Source organism: Cebus imitator, unplaced genomic scaffold (genome assembly GCF_001604975.1).
Source record: "Cebus imitator isolate Cc_AM_T3 unplaced genomic scaffold, Cebus_imitator-1.0 Scaffold365, whole genome shotgun sequence".
Classification (NCBI taxonomy): domain Eukaryota; kingdom Metazoa; phylum Chordata; class Mammalia; order Primates; family Cebidae; genus Cebus; species Cebus imitator.
Window position 1 is genome coordinate 1,176,717 of NW_016107680.1, and position 17,269 is coordinate 1,193,985.

The 17,269-nt window shown below is 39.3% G+C and overlaps 1 protein-coding gene across 3 annotated transcripts in view; it reads right to left on the minus strand.

Moving 5' to 3' along the window:
* Positions 1-17,269, minus strand: part of CFAP97 (cilia and flagella associated protein 97) — a 37,616-nt gene that overhangs the window by 12,301 nt on the left and 8,046 nt on the right. For all 3 annotated transcript variants that reach the window (XM_017506918.2, XM_017506919.2, XM_017506917.2), the window contains exon 2: positions 10,889-11,946. In XM_017506918.2, coding sequence (XP_017362407.1) covers positions 10,889-11,930 — 1,042 coding nt within the window. In that variant the 5' untranslated portion in view covers positions 11,931-11,946. The remainder of the gene's footprint in view (positions 1-10,888; positions 11,947-17,269) is intronic.

The window sequence follows — 17,269 nt, forward strand, 5'->3', positions numbered from 1 at the left end:
GGTTTCACCGTGTTGACCAGGATGGTCTCGATCTCTTGACCTTGTGATCCACCTGCCTCGGCCTCCCAAAGTGCTGGGATTACAGGCGTGAGCCACCGCGCCCGGCTGCTGTGGCATTTTTAATCTCCCATTTAAAAATAAGTGTGGGCCAGACAGAGATGGCTCACACCTGTAATCCCAGCACTTTGGAAGACTGAAGCGGGAGGATCGCCTTAGGTCAGCAGTTCGAGGCCAGCCTGGCCAACATGGTAAAACCCCATCTCTACTAAAAATACAAAAATTAGCTGGGCATGGTGGCACACACATGTAATTCCAGCTACTTGGGTGGTTGAGGCAGGAGAACTGCTTGAGCCTGGGAGGCGGAGGTTGCACTGAGCCAAGATTATGCTAGTGCACTCCAGCCTGGGCGATAGAGCAAGACTCCATATCAAAAATAAAGAAATAATAAAAATAAGTATGGTACAGAAAAGTTACATCACTTGAGCAAGGTCACAAAAATGGTAACTCTACTTCTCTACATCTAAACCAAAGACTATCGAAGATTATAGAAAATTTAAAAAATAATTAACAGTGGCTTCCTAGTAGGAAAATTAAGAAGTCAATGATTGGTAATTTGCTGAAAACTATACGAAGTTAGTGATAAAACCTGGATGAGAACACATTTAGAGAAACAGATTTAGATGCATAAAACATGTTAAATTATCTTGCCTCCAAGAAACATGCATTTTATAGAATAAGCCTTCTAGATTAATTTATCTACAAGCCCTTTAAAATTCAATTCTAAAGGAAATTAATAGTAAGCTATTTTTCCCTAATGGTTTTTGTCTTTTTTTTTTTTTAAGACAGGGTCTTGCTCTGTCACCCAGGTGGAGTGCACTGGCCTAATCTTGGTTCCTTGAAGGCTCTGCCTTTGTGGTTCAAGTGATTCTCCTGCCTCAACCTCCTGAGTAGCTGGAATTACAGGCGCCCATCACCACACCCGGCTAATTTTTGTATTTTTAATAAAGACAGGGTTTCATCATGTTGGCCAGGCTGGTCGCGGACTCCTGACCTCAGGTGATCCACCCACCTCTGCCTCCCAAAGTGCTGGGATTACAGGTGTGAGCCACTGCACCAGGCTGAAGGGTGGGTTTTGATCAAAGCGGAGCATGAAGCAAATTTTCTAGGATGATGGAAATGTTCTCTGTTTTGTATTAGTTACCATTGCTCTGCTAACGCATCACCACAAAACTTAGCTGTGTGAAGCAGCAATCTGCGAAGACTCAAACACCAGATCAAAGTGCCTACTCATGGCACGGGAAACAAGGTGCTCCGTAACAAAATTAGCACAGGTGGACCAGCTTTGGGTGGCCAGCGGAGCTGCAAGAGCCTGGAGAAGACTGTTGATGAAGCCTGAGAGGATGAAATGGCCAAATGTTTAGCAACACTGTGCCTGCAGTGTTAAGGGAAATGTGAAAACAACCGCATTGGTAGGCCTGGCCTAGCAGACCTCCAAGCAGGATGCTCAAAGTACTGGTGGTTTATTTTACCCACAATAAGAATGGACAAAGAGACATGAACTAAAAAAATAATAAAAAGAACTGGCCCATTTTCAAGCAAAATTTAGAAGGAATATAAAAAAGCCAAAACTTAACGCGGCGTAAAAGCGAAACTGCTCCTCATCCCTAGTCTCTCCCAGGAGGCTCTCAAAGTACTCAGAGAGATGTAGCTGAGAAATCACACCTGAGGACTCTCAGCTGCACCTGGACCTGATTTAGATCCTGGCTCTCTAAGTTAGGGGTATCTGTGGAAAGGGTGGATGCATTTTTGCATATGGGAGGAATGTAAATCAATCTTTGGACTGAAGAGATTTTAAGATATAAAATCTTTAAGTATTACACTTTACATTATTTGACACTTCTCTCATTAAGTAGGGTTTATGCCCTTTTCCGTTAAATCTAGAAGGGTTTATGAATGACCATTTCAACCAATAGAGCATGAAAGAAATGATGCAATGTGACTTTTGAGGCTAGGTCATAAAAGGCAACGAGGTTTCTGCCTTGTTTCCCAGAACACACGTGCTTAGAACCCTGAGCCACCATGTAAGATGTCTAATTACGCTAAGGCTGAGACATGTGAGGAAGCCAGGCTGCATGGAGAAGCCTATGTGGGTCCTTTAGTTCTGGTTTTCAGGTTGTACCAAGCCCAGGCACCTGACATGAGTACGCAGCATTCAGTTGACTGTAGTCCCGGCCACTGAGTCACCCCTACCTTTGAGTCTCTCTTTTCCCTAAGTGTTGGGGTAATCTGTTATGTAGCAACAAGTAACTGATTACTTCATCACTTTTTAAAAAATCACTGTGTGACAGACAAAATACCTGTGGCCAAGAGCATCCCACAAGCAGATGGCTAGTTTGTTGTTATTTGGTTTAAACTGATTATCTATCTCCCATGGTGATATGGCTTCCCAAATGTCATTGTCCAGTTCTGTTCTGCCTTTAACATACATTTCAAATCAATGACGTTTATCTTTTTGGTGTATTTGGCCCATTTACTAATGTGAAACACCCTTCTCTGTTTCTTTTAGTGATTTTCATATCTTGAGTTCTATTTTGTATATTAATAGGATTGATACACTTTTACTTTCTCCTTGTTAAAGGAGATATGCCTGGCATATCTTCCTATACTATTTTAAAAATCTTTTTAGGCTGAATTTTGTTTACTTTTTTCCCAATTCTGTTGGCATATTATGAGCACTCATATTTAGCATAACAGAAACCCTATCAGACAGGGCTAGTGTTTTATTTTTTTACTGTGGCAAAACACATGGAACACAAAATTTACCAAGTTAACCATTTTTAAGTATACAGTTCAGTGGTACTGAATACATTCATACTGCGTAACCATCACCACCCATTTCCAAAACTCATCCCATTGCGTAAAACAAATTCTGTATCCATTAAACATGACTCCCCACTGCTCCTTTCCCTTGGCCTCTGGAAGCCACCATTTGTCTCTATAATTTTGACTACTCCAAGATCTCATAGAATCATACAGCACTTGTCTTTCTGAGGCTGCCTTATTTCACTTAGCATAATGTCCTCAAGGTTCACCCACGTAGCATTATGTCAGAATTTCCTTCATTTTTAAGGCTAAATCATACTTCTGGTTTAATTTTTTAATGTGCTGCTGATAAAACCCCTCACTCACGTTGTTTCTCCTCTTTTTCTAAATCTTTAATAAAACTTTTGTTACTTTTTTTTCCTCATTGTATTTTGGAAGATTTACTAAGTTTAAAAAATTTTTTCTCTAAGATTTTATCCAAAATTTTGTAGCATTACGAATAATCACCTATTCTAGTTCCATTCTCCTAGACCTCAGGAACCCCTTACATCCCCCTAAAGACTGAGGTAGATGTATGTGGATTACATCTACCAGTATTTACCACGCTAGAAATTAAGTGTTTTAAAGATCTTAATTCCTCTAAAAATAATAAACCAATCATATGTTAATGCAACATTTTTATTTTAAAAAAGTCAGCAAGTGGCAGAGTTTAATGGTTTTGCAACTCATTTAATGCCTGGCTCAAAACCCCGTCTCTACTAAAAATACAAAAATTAGCCGGGCATGGTGGTGCACACCTGTAATCTCAGAGACTGGAGAGGCTGAGGCATGAGAATTGCTTGAACCTGGGAGGCGGAGGTTGCAGTGAGCAGAGATCATGCCACTGCATTCCAGCCTGGACAACAGAGTGAGACTCCATCTCAAGAAAATAAAAATAAATAAAAAGCAAATCAAGGCGTAGTCTTATTAGTGAAAACAGTTTTGTCCTCAAAGATCCTAAAATCATCAAGTTTGCTCTTTTAAGAGTTTGAAGTATTACATTCTTCAGCTGAGTCTGGTGCCTCTCTGCTGATTTTTGCCTTTCTCAAATGTTTGGCAATACTTGTAGTGTGCTGAGGGTATTGAGATTCCCTGCAGTTTGCCAGGAAGTGAGGATGAAATGTGCTTCCAGGCAGGACATGCTGGCTGCTAATCTCTGTACAAGCATCTCCTTTCTTAGGGAGTGTAACAGGGTCTGTATCTTCCCCTTGAACTTTACTTCAACCCCTCACACGCTGGTATCATTTTAGCAAAAAATTTAACCAGTTTCTCTGCTCATCAATGCTTCTTTAATGTCATTTCTTTCATTTTTCTCCTCAAAATATGTCCTGGAGCGTTTATTTCATAGTCTACATAAGTAAATTTTGAGGCCATGTATTTCTAAAATGTTTTAAATTTTGCCATTTCAGATTCTTTTTAAAGTGACCTAATTTTATGTACACAAAATATGAAACATACCTTCAAATCTAGTCTGGTCAACAACGTCGACGCTCTCCAAACAGGTGAGATTCATGCCATAACTTATGTCTAAACTTCTGCTTACCACTCCACTTTTTTAATGCCCTCTCTGCCTATTCAGGCATTTACAGCTCAAGGTCAAGGATCTAATTCTGACCATTTTTTGACATTTACCTAGCAAAGATGGCTTTTGATGGAGGTGGGAAATTCCCCAAGTAGCCACCCTTGAGCTAAAAGAGGCTGAATATTCCGAAATTCTACTGATCTTTAAAGATTCGCTTTAAAGTCCTGTATCTAATAATGCCAGTCTACAATGATCGTCCCTTCTGCCAATATTTCTCACAGAACCCTAAGAACTCTGAAGTTAGAATGGACCTTAGCAACCTTTATCAACAATCTCCTCCTACAAGTAAAGTGCCTGCTCAGAACAGCTGCTGGCTTCTTTGTGACCATGTCGCTAACATCCAGAAGCCTACGTTTTTTTATTCCACTTTCAAAACTGTCTTCACCTTGGTTCAACACTGCTTCATGATCCCATGCCCGATACTGACAGATTTGATTTTACATTCCTTTATTACTCTTTGTTTCATAGGCTTAATATTTTACAGTTCAAATTTCCATTTCATAAACAACAAGTTATTTTAAACGTTAATGTGGTTGGCTCTACAGGTGTCCCTCATTATCTGAACTCTCCCCAATACCTGCTGTTAACAACTTGCGGAATCGTTTCCTCAGTCTTCACTACCTTAAGCAGTAACCTGTCTTACTGCACCTCTGTGCTGAAGTGCCTGGTGATGTTTAAACCGAAAGGACATAGAGAGGATGCTGCATTCCTGCCTCAGCTGTGCTCTGACAGGCCCATGTGTCGTCTGTGACTACCATCCTCCCCACACTAAGTGGATTTATGTTCCAAGAAGTGGAAAAGGCTGTGAAGACGTTAGGTAAGCCAAAGCAGCCTAGAAAAGCCTATTTAGCAGAAGTTAAAAGTGATAAAGTGTATTGAGAGATGAATGCAGAAAAGGCACAAGCCCGGCTATGCATACACATCCATCTACCATGACCACAGCTGCAGTTATACAGTGGAAAATAAAGAAAAAACAGGAAAATGATTTTGGATCTGAAAAACTTCACTGTGTAAATCAAGCATGATAATTTTGAAAAATCATGGCAATACCTTATGTAATAGACTGTCATAATTAGTGTTTAAAATGCTTTACTATTATACAGAATCCTTGGTGGACTGCTAGATTATGGACTCCAATAACAGATGTACCAACTGGCAAAATGCCTATTTGTTCCTGTGCCTTCAAGAGCCCTGAGCGCCACCTACTGGCATGTCTCTTCTATCAGGGGCTCCTTACTCTGCAGTACTATGAATAAAACTTCCTTTCAACAGTATTTCCATTTAATTATAATTGGAGAACTCTTCAGGCATTTGGGGTAGGATTATTTTTCTTATTTAAAAGTTAAAAATATTTACGTTCTCTATATCCAATTAAGTTTCAGAAACGGGTTAGACAGGAAGAGTGAAGAATGATTTATTTTCAGTGGAACCAGTTTACTCAGTGTCTTGATATTCAGACCAGGGATCAGCAGCATGGTATCACCAGTAGGGGCTGGTTACAAGTGCCGATTTAGCTCTTACTTTAGATTCACTGAACCAGAATCTGCATTTTAACAGTACCTGTGGGTTAACTGGATGCATATTAAAGTTTGAGAAGCTCTGCTGGACAAAGGTGGATGCCTAATTACTGTACACCTATCTTCCTCCTGCTCCACAGATCCCTGACTTCCAGCATGAGCCTGACTGGCCCAGGAAAATCCCATTTCCCCCTGCCAATGACTGCTTCAGTAACGGGAGTGTAACCATTCTGGGCAAGGCGACCTAAGTGGAAGCTGACTGGGAGAAATTTCTTTAAAACGTTTTCTCCATTCCAAGAGTCAGGTAAGACACACTGTCTTTCTCTGGACACTGTTGTGTCTGAAGACCAAAACTGAAAACGGCTGCAGACATCTCCTAGCAGCCTAAAAATGAAGCCAACACCAGGGCCGGAGGAACGCAGTGCTAGAATAGGTCCCTGATGACGTTTTTGAGCCCCTCAGTCCATCAGCCCTGAAGCCTATTCTATCTTTGGGCCACCTGTTATATGAGAAATATTGTTTCATTCGAGTTCCTTTCTTGTATTCAAAATCCTGGATAATCATTGATGACCCTGAACAAAGAGCCCAAAAATCAGGCTATTTTCTATGAGATGTTTTTTTTTTTTTTTTTTTTTTTTATCTTGACAAATTCCAAGAGTTGGGTGTTTTCGTTCTATATGAAGCTTTTTATTGGCTGAAACAATATCTTACTTTTGTATGATCTTTTTTATCCTCATTCCTAGGATACTGAAGTGGGGTTTTTAATTTATGAGATCAAATAGTACTTGTAAAATTTTTAAAAATGGAAGTGTCTCCTTAAAAATAATGATTTAGTCAAACAAGCCTGAATTTAAAAAATGAAGCCTATTAGGCATATTAAATATTTTAATTTATCTTCTAGAACATTTCTCTGTTCAACATCTAAGTTTTGACCTAATTTTACAAGAATGATATTTTTTAATGCCAAACTATAGGCTGCTACTTTTAACACATTTCCTATTTGCCCCAAGAAATGAGTGCTGGCAGTGAGCTGTACTTCTTTCTTTTTTTCCTGGACAGGAAATGGGTTAAACACATATAAATCACAGTAAAAATTATTAAAGAAGAGCAAGGCAGGAATAGAAATTTGACACACAAGAAAAAAAAACCAAATATATCAAGATACATGTTATTACACAATGTTAGTGAACAATCTGCATTAGTTCATGAATTTTTTTTTAATTTCCAACACCATCCAATTTTTGCATTACAAATATAACTTTAAAGAACAGTTCTGTCACTTCAAGGAAAACAGTTGACAGTATTTGTTACCAATAATAAAATTTGAGCTTTTTAGCAAAAAAGAGTATTTTGGGTCAACTTCTATCTGCCACCACGAGTTTGACAGCTTCTCAAGAGCTTTCTGATGCAACTGGTAGTGATATTAACAACTATGATTTCTATTTATGTATTCTGAAATTTGCCAACCTTTTTTTTTTTTTTTTTTTTTTGAGACAGGGTCTTGCTCTGTCTCCTAGGTTGAAATCAAGTGGCGTGATCTTAGTTCACGGCAACCTCCAACTCCCTGGCTCAAGTGAGCCTCCTACCTCAGTCTTCCCCAGTAGCTGGGACTACAGTAGCACACACCACCATGCCTAGCTAATTTTTGTATTTTTGGTACAAGGTTTCACCATGTTGCGCTCAAGTGATCCGCTTACCTCTACCACCCAAAATCTTGGGATGACAGCCGTACCCACTGTGCCTGGCCTGCCAACATTTGTAAGCTCAGTGAAACAATATTTTCCAAATACTCAATATTTCATGATATAAATACACATTAAAAATCAATTAAGAAAGATCAATATGTTTTAATGTAACAGACTATGAAATTCAAGATGAAAAGTTAATTGAGATTAATTTCAGATTTCACATTGCAACTACATCTAAGAAACTACTACTTGCGGGCCGGGCAAGGTGGTGCACCCCCGTAATCCCAGCACTCTGTGAGGCCAAGGTGGGCCGGAGTTCCAGACCAGCCTGGCCAACGTGGTGAAACCCCATCTCTACTAAAAATACAAAAATTAGCTGGGCCACCGTGGTGGCACATGCCTGTAATCCCAGCTACTTGGGAGGCTGAGGCTGGAGAATTGCTTGAACCTGGGACGCGGAGATGGCAGTGAGCCAAAATCATGCCACTGGACTCCAGCCTGGGCGACAGAGAGACTGTTTAAAAAAAGAAGAAACTACTACTTGTGCTATCAAAAAAATCCACAGTAAACTGAAAAGGTTTTTAAAATGCTCCTCCATTTTTGAACCACATTTTGTATATGCCCGATTTTCTGTACATCCTTTAAATATAGATTATAATAGATATACAATAGATTATAAGCAGAAGCCGATTTCAGAATCCAGCTATGTTCTATTAAACTAGAGATTAGCAAAAGTCACTAATGTTTTGGATATGCAGCTTTTTCATGACAGTTACTTACATTATATAGTAACTATATAATGAGTTTATTACTTCTATTAAATCAACACTTTTTTAATTTTTAATTTCTATTATGGTAAATATTTATGGATATAAGCTATAACCTATATAAACAAAAAAAGCTCTTTGGAATCTTCAATAATTTTTGTGAATGTAAAAGGGTCCTAAGACCAAAATATTTAAAAATTGTTGTTAGAGCACTTGAGGTTGGTGCTGGAAACGCAGAAGAGCTGGAGACAGCTGCAGCCTGCTGTCCATCAATCCAATGAATCACCCACCCAGGGAATCATATGCTCTAGCTTAACTAATCAACACACAGACAAAATTCATATATAATTTTCTTTTTGAAATGGAGTCTTGCTCTGTCATCCAAGCTGCTATGCGGTGGCACAATCTCTGCTCACTGCAACCTCCACCTCCCAGGCTCAAGCAATTCTCATGTCTCAGCCTCCGGAATACCTGAGAATATAGGCGTGTGTCACCATGCTTGGCTAATTTTTTGTATTGTTTGTAGAGACAGTGTTTTGCCATGTTGGCCAGGCTGCTCTCAAACTCCTGACCTCAAGCAGTCTGCCCACCGTGGCCTCCAAAGGTGCTGGGATTACATGTGTGAGCCACTGCTCCTGGTCAGATGCTATTTTTTTAATTTTTATTTTTTGAGATGGAGTCTCAACTCTGTTGCCTGGGCTGGGGTGGCGCGACCTCAGCTCACTGCAACCTCTGCCTCCTGGGTTCAAGTGATTCTCCTGCCTCAGCCTCCTGAGTAGATGGGATTACAGGTGCCCACCACTATACCCAGCTAATGTTTTCTATTTTTAGTAGAGATGGGATTTCACCATTTGGCCAGGCTGGTCTCGAACTCCTGACCTTGTGATTCACCCGCTTTGGCCTCCCAAAGTGCTGGGTTTACAGGTGTGAGCCACTGCGCCCAGCCTTCAGATGTTACTTTAATATAAGAGTAAGTCACTGAAGAGTAGAAACTAGTAGGACTGATTTACTTTTCTTTTTTAAAATTTACTTTGTAAAAGATCACTTTAGATCTTATGGGAGGAAGTAGAGAGCCTGAAAAAAAAAACAAAAAACTCTTTAATGCTGAAAGTTCTAAGAGGGCTGAATGAGCATTTATTAAGAAAGATGTATGGAGTGGAGGCTTTGCCACCAAATGGTGATGGCCAACACTATGTGTGTGATTTTTCAGAGACTCTAAACAATCAATAGGTACAATCAGAGAAAGAGGGAAAAAATACCTCCAAATGTACCAGATGCAGTGGCGCACACCTGTAATCCCAGCCCTTTGGGAGGCCAAGGTAGGAAGTTTGCTTGAGCCCAGGGGTTTGAGGTGGTCCGTGCAACATAGTGAAACGTGTCTCTACAAAAATAAAAAACATTAGCCAGGTATGGTGGGGCAGGCCTGTGGTCCTCGGTACTCTGGAGGCTGAGGCAGGAGGATTACATAAGCCCAGGAGGTCAAGGCTGCAGTGAGCTGTGGTCATGCCTCTTCACTCCAGCCTGGATGACAGAGCAAGACCTTGTCTCAAAGACAAAAAACAAAACCTACAAAAGAGGGAACATCAAGTGTGAACTGCTCCTAAATACACCTAGTCAATTTGACCATGAGTCACTCTACTAACACGGTATTTATGCCCTTACGTTGCTACCATATGTAATTTATGTAGCTAAAGACTTATTCTTCAACATTTCAAACAAGGGAAGACAGAGAATTCTATTTACAAGTTAAAAACTTTATCAACTGACCTAAAACCTACCCAATAATATTAGTTCTATTAACCAGTCCAAAGATAAACTTTGCAGTTGCTCTTACTTGAACTGGAAAATTGTTGTTTTCAAACTAAATATAAATAATAATAAATTGAAACAGAAATAAAGCAAAAAAAAGACTATTCTAATGGTCTTATATCTTAAAGCAACTTAATGTTGTTATTTCATCAATTTGGTGATTATTTTCAAGCAATGCTCTTTAGCCTTTAATTAAAAAGTCTGAAGAGTCCTCTTTAGTTTACTCTGAGTTCTCTCATTTGCCAGCATTCTTGCCAGTGTCCCTGATATATGAGGATGCCACGTCAGACGTTAACCTGAGTGCTGCTGAGTTTCTCAAAGAAGAAAGTAAAACATGCCTGTATCTCCATCAAAAGTGGAAAAACAGCTGGCTCCCCTTCTCTCATTCATCTTACCCATCTGTTTCCTCTAGGGCTTTTGAGTCTGTAAGGCACTAAAATAAAATTTGTATTATACAAATACAAATTACTATACAAAATAATACAAATTACATTCCAGATATTTTTATGGTAAAATGGAATATTTGGTAAAGTTACTAATAATAGTATCAAGTATCCCAACAATAAAAAAATCTACTAGAAAAATTCAATGCAAATTCATAGCATTTAGTATTTATGCTCAATATATAATTAATAAATACACATATTTTAAGAAGAAAATTACCTTTCAAGAGATGATTCAGATCCATTGTGTCATGTAGGACTTTTTGCTTGTGTCTGTGGTCTAAACTGGAATCTGACACTGAAGAGGACTTTGAGAGATCAGGCTCATGTTTTTCTCTCCCTTTTTTGGCTGGCTTCAAATATTTTGAATTATTTTTCAAATCCTCAACATCTTCATATATTTCTTGGCTCACATTTTCTTGCTTTTTAACTTTCACTTTTTGATCATTTGCTATACCCAGTTCAAAAGACTGAAGAGGGCTGATGTCTGGAGTTGATAAGGGAGTTACGTCGGTCACAGTATCTTCAGACTCCTCAGGGTAGTGGCCACATTTTGCTGCAGTCCTCAAAGCCTGTGTTTCTGTCGATTTTATTCTTGACTTACACTTCTGTTTTGGTGATAGGAGGGTTACCTCAGATACATGTTTCTTGGATGATGGAGATGAATCAGACAGATGGCAATCAGACCCTGCATCTAAACAATCTGTACCTGAACTTGAAGGTGAGGAAGATAAAGAGGAGGAGGAAGAGGAACGAATTTTGCAATACTTTTTCCTTACACTTTTTTTGACATTAGTAGGTGGTTTCGCAGACTTGGACTTCACATGGTACTTCTTCCCATCATCGCTGCTTTCCTCTCCGTCTGTATAATAATCATCTTCACCTTCTTTTACGATTTTAGGAATACTATTTGGAATGGACAAGTGTATTTTAAGTCCTGTTGTAACACCACACAATGTTTGTGATTTTGAAGTGGTTGGCAATGAGAAAGCATTTACAGTTTGTGTAACGTCATTCTCTACAGGGTGTTCTGGGGGAAATTTCACGTTTCTTTCATTTCCCTTCCCAGTAAGATAATTTTCCTTTGTTTGGATTCCAGTGTTCAAGCTTACATTTTTTGTATCTTTATCTATTCTTTCTTTTGGGTCGTCATTTTGCTTGTCATAGACTGAGTTACTTTCACATTTCTTTGCTTCTTCAAAGTCACTGTCAAAGAAAGAATGGTCCACTTCACCTTCTAATGTATCTCCAAACTGATCCATGATGGCAAAAATATATCTGAAAAAAAAAAAAAATGTAAACATCAGACAAAAGACTCCAAATACTTTCCATTTGTATACAATAATTTTCCCAAATTGACAAGTGTGGCTATAAGAGAAACAGTATAAAAACAACAAAAACAACAACAAAAAAAACCGAAGTGATGATGGGGTTGTATGAGTAACAAATTCTATCAATTATCTGAAAAACAACTCCCACAGTTAAGTTCACAAGAAAATAACGGATCATCAAGGCAGGGATGTTACAAACATGGATACCTAAGTGAACCTTAAGGAAAATCTGCCTTCTATAAATTAAGTACAACAAAACAGAGAAAAAAATATACAAATTAAGTATAATTAGAGTTTATAATAAGGAAAGGACAGAGTCAAAAAAAAATCTCACCAGTCACCTCCCTTGAGAATAAAAGTGAAAAAAATAAAAGAAAAAAAGAAAAATCTCCCAGGGTCAGCTAAAGCAGCCCAAACACATAGGATTTTAGTGGAAGTCGCGCAGTGAGGATTGACGTATTTCAGGACTTGTCCGCCTTCTGCTCCCTCACTGCGGTTAGGAAGGAAGAAACGGAGACAAGGAGATGATTCCTGTCAAGGTTCCCATACATTCTTGAAGAGGAACAAAAATTCTGAGTCACACATAAGAGGCTGCACAGGTATGTCAAACTTCTGAATATGTAATCAATCGCTAACTCTGCCAAAACCACACAGAAAATGAAAGGGGAAGAGTATATATGCCTCACTGTGTTAAAGGGAGCCTGACATAAGAGACATTTCATAGCAGACAGACAATGGCTGTCTAAAACGGAAAAATCAAGGCATATTATTCAGACGCATGGAGTTAACTATTAGAAAAAATGGAGGCCGGGCGTGGCGGCTCAAGCCTGTAATCCCAGCACTTTGGGAGGCCGAGGCGGGTGGATCACGAGGTCAAGAGATCGAGACCATCCTGGTCAACATGGTGAAACCCCGTCTCTACTAAAAATACAAAAAATTAGCTGGGCATGGTGGTGCGTGCCTGTAATCCCAGCTACTCAGGAGGCTGAGGCAGGAGAATTGCCTGAACCCAGGAGGCGGAGGTTGCGGTGAGCCGAGATCGCGCCAAAGCAAACCAGACGGGGAAAAAAGAGAGAAACCCCGTCAAAAAAAAAAAAAAAAAAAAGAAAAAGAAAAAATGGATTAAAATGTTCAAAGTAGTTGCCTTTATCATGGGGCAGAGAGCACTGATTTCTGTGTTTCTTTTTTCCCTACAGACCACTGTTTTTGTTATAGACCTTAAATTACTAGTTGGTCCGTAAATTTATATATTACTATGACACATAACTAGAATTGATTTAAAATATTTAAATACTCTATACAGTTGAAATTACATTAGAAAGATCACTAAAAAGTCATATCCTTAAAAAAATACTTTTCTGTTAGTACAGTGGTCAAAGCAGCTGTGTCACATTATCTATTAACGATAACCTTAAGATCAGAATTGACCTTCTAATACTATTCTCCACAAAAAAACCCCAGGACTCCTTGGCAGGCAGGGGACTGCATTTCTGGAGGCAAAGAGCCTGGAGCATCCTATTGTTGCCAGAAAGCACAATATTTACAAATATGCCCTGGGTGGAGGGAATCAAATAGAGGATCAGTTTAAAGGGGCTTCCACTGTCCAAGTCAGACAATTCAGCACTGAAAGAGAAAAAAGACAAATATACATAAAAATGAAAAAATAATTCTATGAGAAGCCATGAGTCCACAGATATTTAAAAGTGAAAATAAAAATTTCCAATAATAAAACAGCAAAAAATGCAATTATGTGCTCACGATATTCATATAATTAATTCTATTTTACATCAAATCAGGCAGTAAAAGATTATGTAATCCGTATCCTAAACCAGCCACAGTACTAGGCAGCCTTTAATTGCTTAAGTGACAGTGCAACCTAAGAAAGATATTTTTTTAAGTACAGGTATCATTTAAAAGTGAGCCAAACTTGTACTATTGTGATAAGTTGACATGATAGGTTAAGGTATGTGTGGTAATACATTTTATCATTGGATTTTTGTTTGCCTTTAGTATTTTGAAGAGTTGAAAAGTTTCCGATGTATTAGATTCATAAAAATTTAACTGTCATCTACATTTAAACATATAAGGGAATCTAATTGATTAAATCAGTAAGTTTAGACTTAAGTTAGTTTTATAAACAATATCTCAGTGCTTAGGAAGATTTCCTTTGTTAGATTTGTAAGTGTGCCTTGCCAGGTGTTTGAAGTACTTAAACAAAAATTTAAACAATAAAAATTTGTGATGGTAATCAAGTTAGCTAATGGTATACAACGTAGAGGAAAATTTAATATATTCTATCAGCTAAGTGAAGAGCAATCAAAATACAAGCAAGTTTTAAAATTTTAATTTGTAAAAAGATCTTAAAATTTAAGAAATATTAGATCATAAAATTTATACCTAATAAACCTTAAAATACAAGACTTATTATTTTCCATAGTATCAATTAATGTCTTCTTTTCATCTTAAAATTCAAATTGACAGAGGGAAGCCTCTATCCCAAATCCTCAAAAGGTAAGATACTTGATATGGTTTTATGTTTATTATTTATCTTTTGAGAAAGGGTCTTGCTTTGTTACCCAGACAGGGTTTTAGCTCAGTGCCGTCTTCAACTCCTGGGCTCGAGTGATCCTCCCACCTCAGGCTCCCAAAGTGCTGTGATTACAGGAGTGAGCCACTGTGTGCTCTGCCTTCTATTGAAGTACTTTTTTTTGGTTTTGTTTTTCTGAGACAAAGTCTCACTCTGTTACCCAGGCTGGAGTGCAGTGGCACTATCTTGGCTCACTGCAATCTCCACCTCCCAGGTTCAAGCAATTCTCCAGCCTCAGTGTCCTGAGTAGCTGGGATTACAGGCACGAGCCACTACATCTGGATAATTTTTGTATTTTAACTAGAGATGGGTTTCACCATGTTGGCCAGGCTGGTCTCAAACTCCCGACCTCAGGTGATCTGCCCGCCTCAGTCACCCAAAGTGCTGGGATTACAGGCATGAGCCACTGCACTGACCATCTCAAGTAATTTATGAAAACTAAAACTTGTCTCTTTCAAAGGCACTTAGCACTTTCAGAGTCATTAAAAAAACCTAAAAACTTTTGAATCAGTAAGTTCACTTCTAGAAATCTATCCTAAAAACATTATATTAAAAAGAAAAAGGAGGCCGGGAGCAGTGGCTCACAATTGTAATCCCAGCACAGCACTTTAGGAGGCCAAGGCGGGTGGATCACCTGAGGTCAGGAGTTCAAGACCAGCCTGGCCAACATGGTGATACTCCATCTCTACTAAAAATACGAATTAGCCAGGTGTTGTGGCATGTGCCTATACTCCCAGCTACGCGGGAGAATTGCCTGTAACCAGGAGGTGGAGGTTCCAGTGAGCTAAGAACACGCCACTGCACTCTAGCCTGGGAGACAGAGCGAGACTCTGTGTCAAAAATAAATAAATAAAAAGTAAAAAGGGAATTACAGCATTACTTGTAATACTGAAAAGCTTGTATACATAAATATTACGATTCTGTTAACATAATCGCTTAGACCACGGGTCAGCAAACCACTTGTCCATAAGCCAAATCTGGTCTGCCATCTGTTTTTGTAGATAAAATTTTATTGGAACACAGCCGCACTCATGGTATAGGTATTCTCTCTCCCAGCTTTCACACTACGACTGTATTCCTGAGTAGATGTGACTGAGACCCTATGGCTCACACAGACTAAAATACCATCAGATCCCTTACTGAAAAGTATGTAGGCCAGGCGCTGTGGCTCACACCTGTAATCCCAGCACTTTGGGAGGCTGAAGTGGGTAGATCATCTCAGGTCAGGAGTTCGAGACCAGACTGACCCAGGTGGTGAAACCCCTCTCATTTAAAAATACAAAAATTAGTTGAGCGTGGTTGGTGCACACCTGTAATCCTAGCCACTCGGGAGGCTGAGGCAAAAGAATCGCCTGAACCCAGGAGTCAGAGGTTGCAGCGAGCTGAGATTGCACCATTGCATTCCAGCCTGGGCGACAAAAGTGAGATTCCATCTCAAATAAAAGAAAAGTTTGTAGATCCCGGATTGATTGAGTTGTTTAATTTTTTTTTTTAAAAACAGGACCTCACTCCGTCTCCTAGGCTGGAGTACAGTGACAGGATTCTAGCTCACTGCAGCCTCCAACTCCTGAGCTCAAGTGATCCTCCCACCTCAGCCTCCAGAGTAGCTGGGACTACAGGTGCATACCACTGTGCCCAGCTTGCAGACCCTTGATTTAGATGATGTATGAGCATGAAAAATACAGAGTACAAAACTTTTCTATACTGAATTAATAATATAATTTACAGTTAAAAACTAGGGGGAGGAGGGCATAAAGTAAGACTTGACCAGTTAAAAGAAAAATGACCAACAATCCCACTAGGCATTTATAGTTCCATTACTGTTATCATAATAGTGTTTGTGTAATAAATTAGGCACAGAGGTGATGAGTGGGAGTCTTCTCAGTGGTTGAAAACAAATGAATGGTGTCAGACACACCCAGACTCAAAATACGATTCTGCTACTTCCCAGTTGTGTGATCCTGGGCATGCATACATGATGTCCATCACAGCACAGCATCTATTACTGTTTGCAACAGCAACGCATGAAAAACAACTTCAATGTCTATTAAGAGGAAAATGAATAAACAAAATGTTGTGTAAGCACATATCTGCCAAAAAGGATACACTGAGTGAGATCTATAACAATAACACTGAATAAAAGAGCAGAATTTAAAAAGCAACAAGGCTGGCACCATGGCTCATGCCTATAATCTCAGCACTTAGGGAGGCCAAGGTGGGAGGACTGCTCCAGCCCAGGAGTTCCAGACCACACAATGAGACCCCATCTCTACAAAAAATTAAAAAATAAAAATTAGCTAGGCACACTGGTGTACCTGTAGTCCCAGCTACTCAGGAGGCTGAAGTGAGAGGATCACCTGTGCTCAGGAGGATGATACTGCAGTAAATGAGGATCACACCACTGCACTCCAGCCTGTGCTACAGGGCAAGAAGACCTGGGCTGAAAATAAATAAATAAGCAATGATATAATCACATAACACTTAAAACGTATACAAAACAATACTATATTCTTCATGAGCACAAACAGATAAGCCAAGTTATGGAACATAGATTGGAAGGGCATACATTAAATGTTTAAGAGTAAAAACCCAGCCGGGCACGGTGGCTCACGCCTGCAATCCCAGCACTTTGGGAGGCCGAGGCGGGCGGATCACAAGGTCAGGAGATTGAGACCATCCTGGC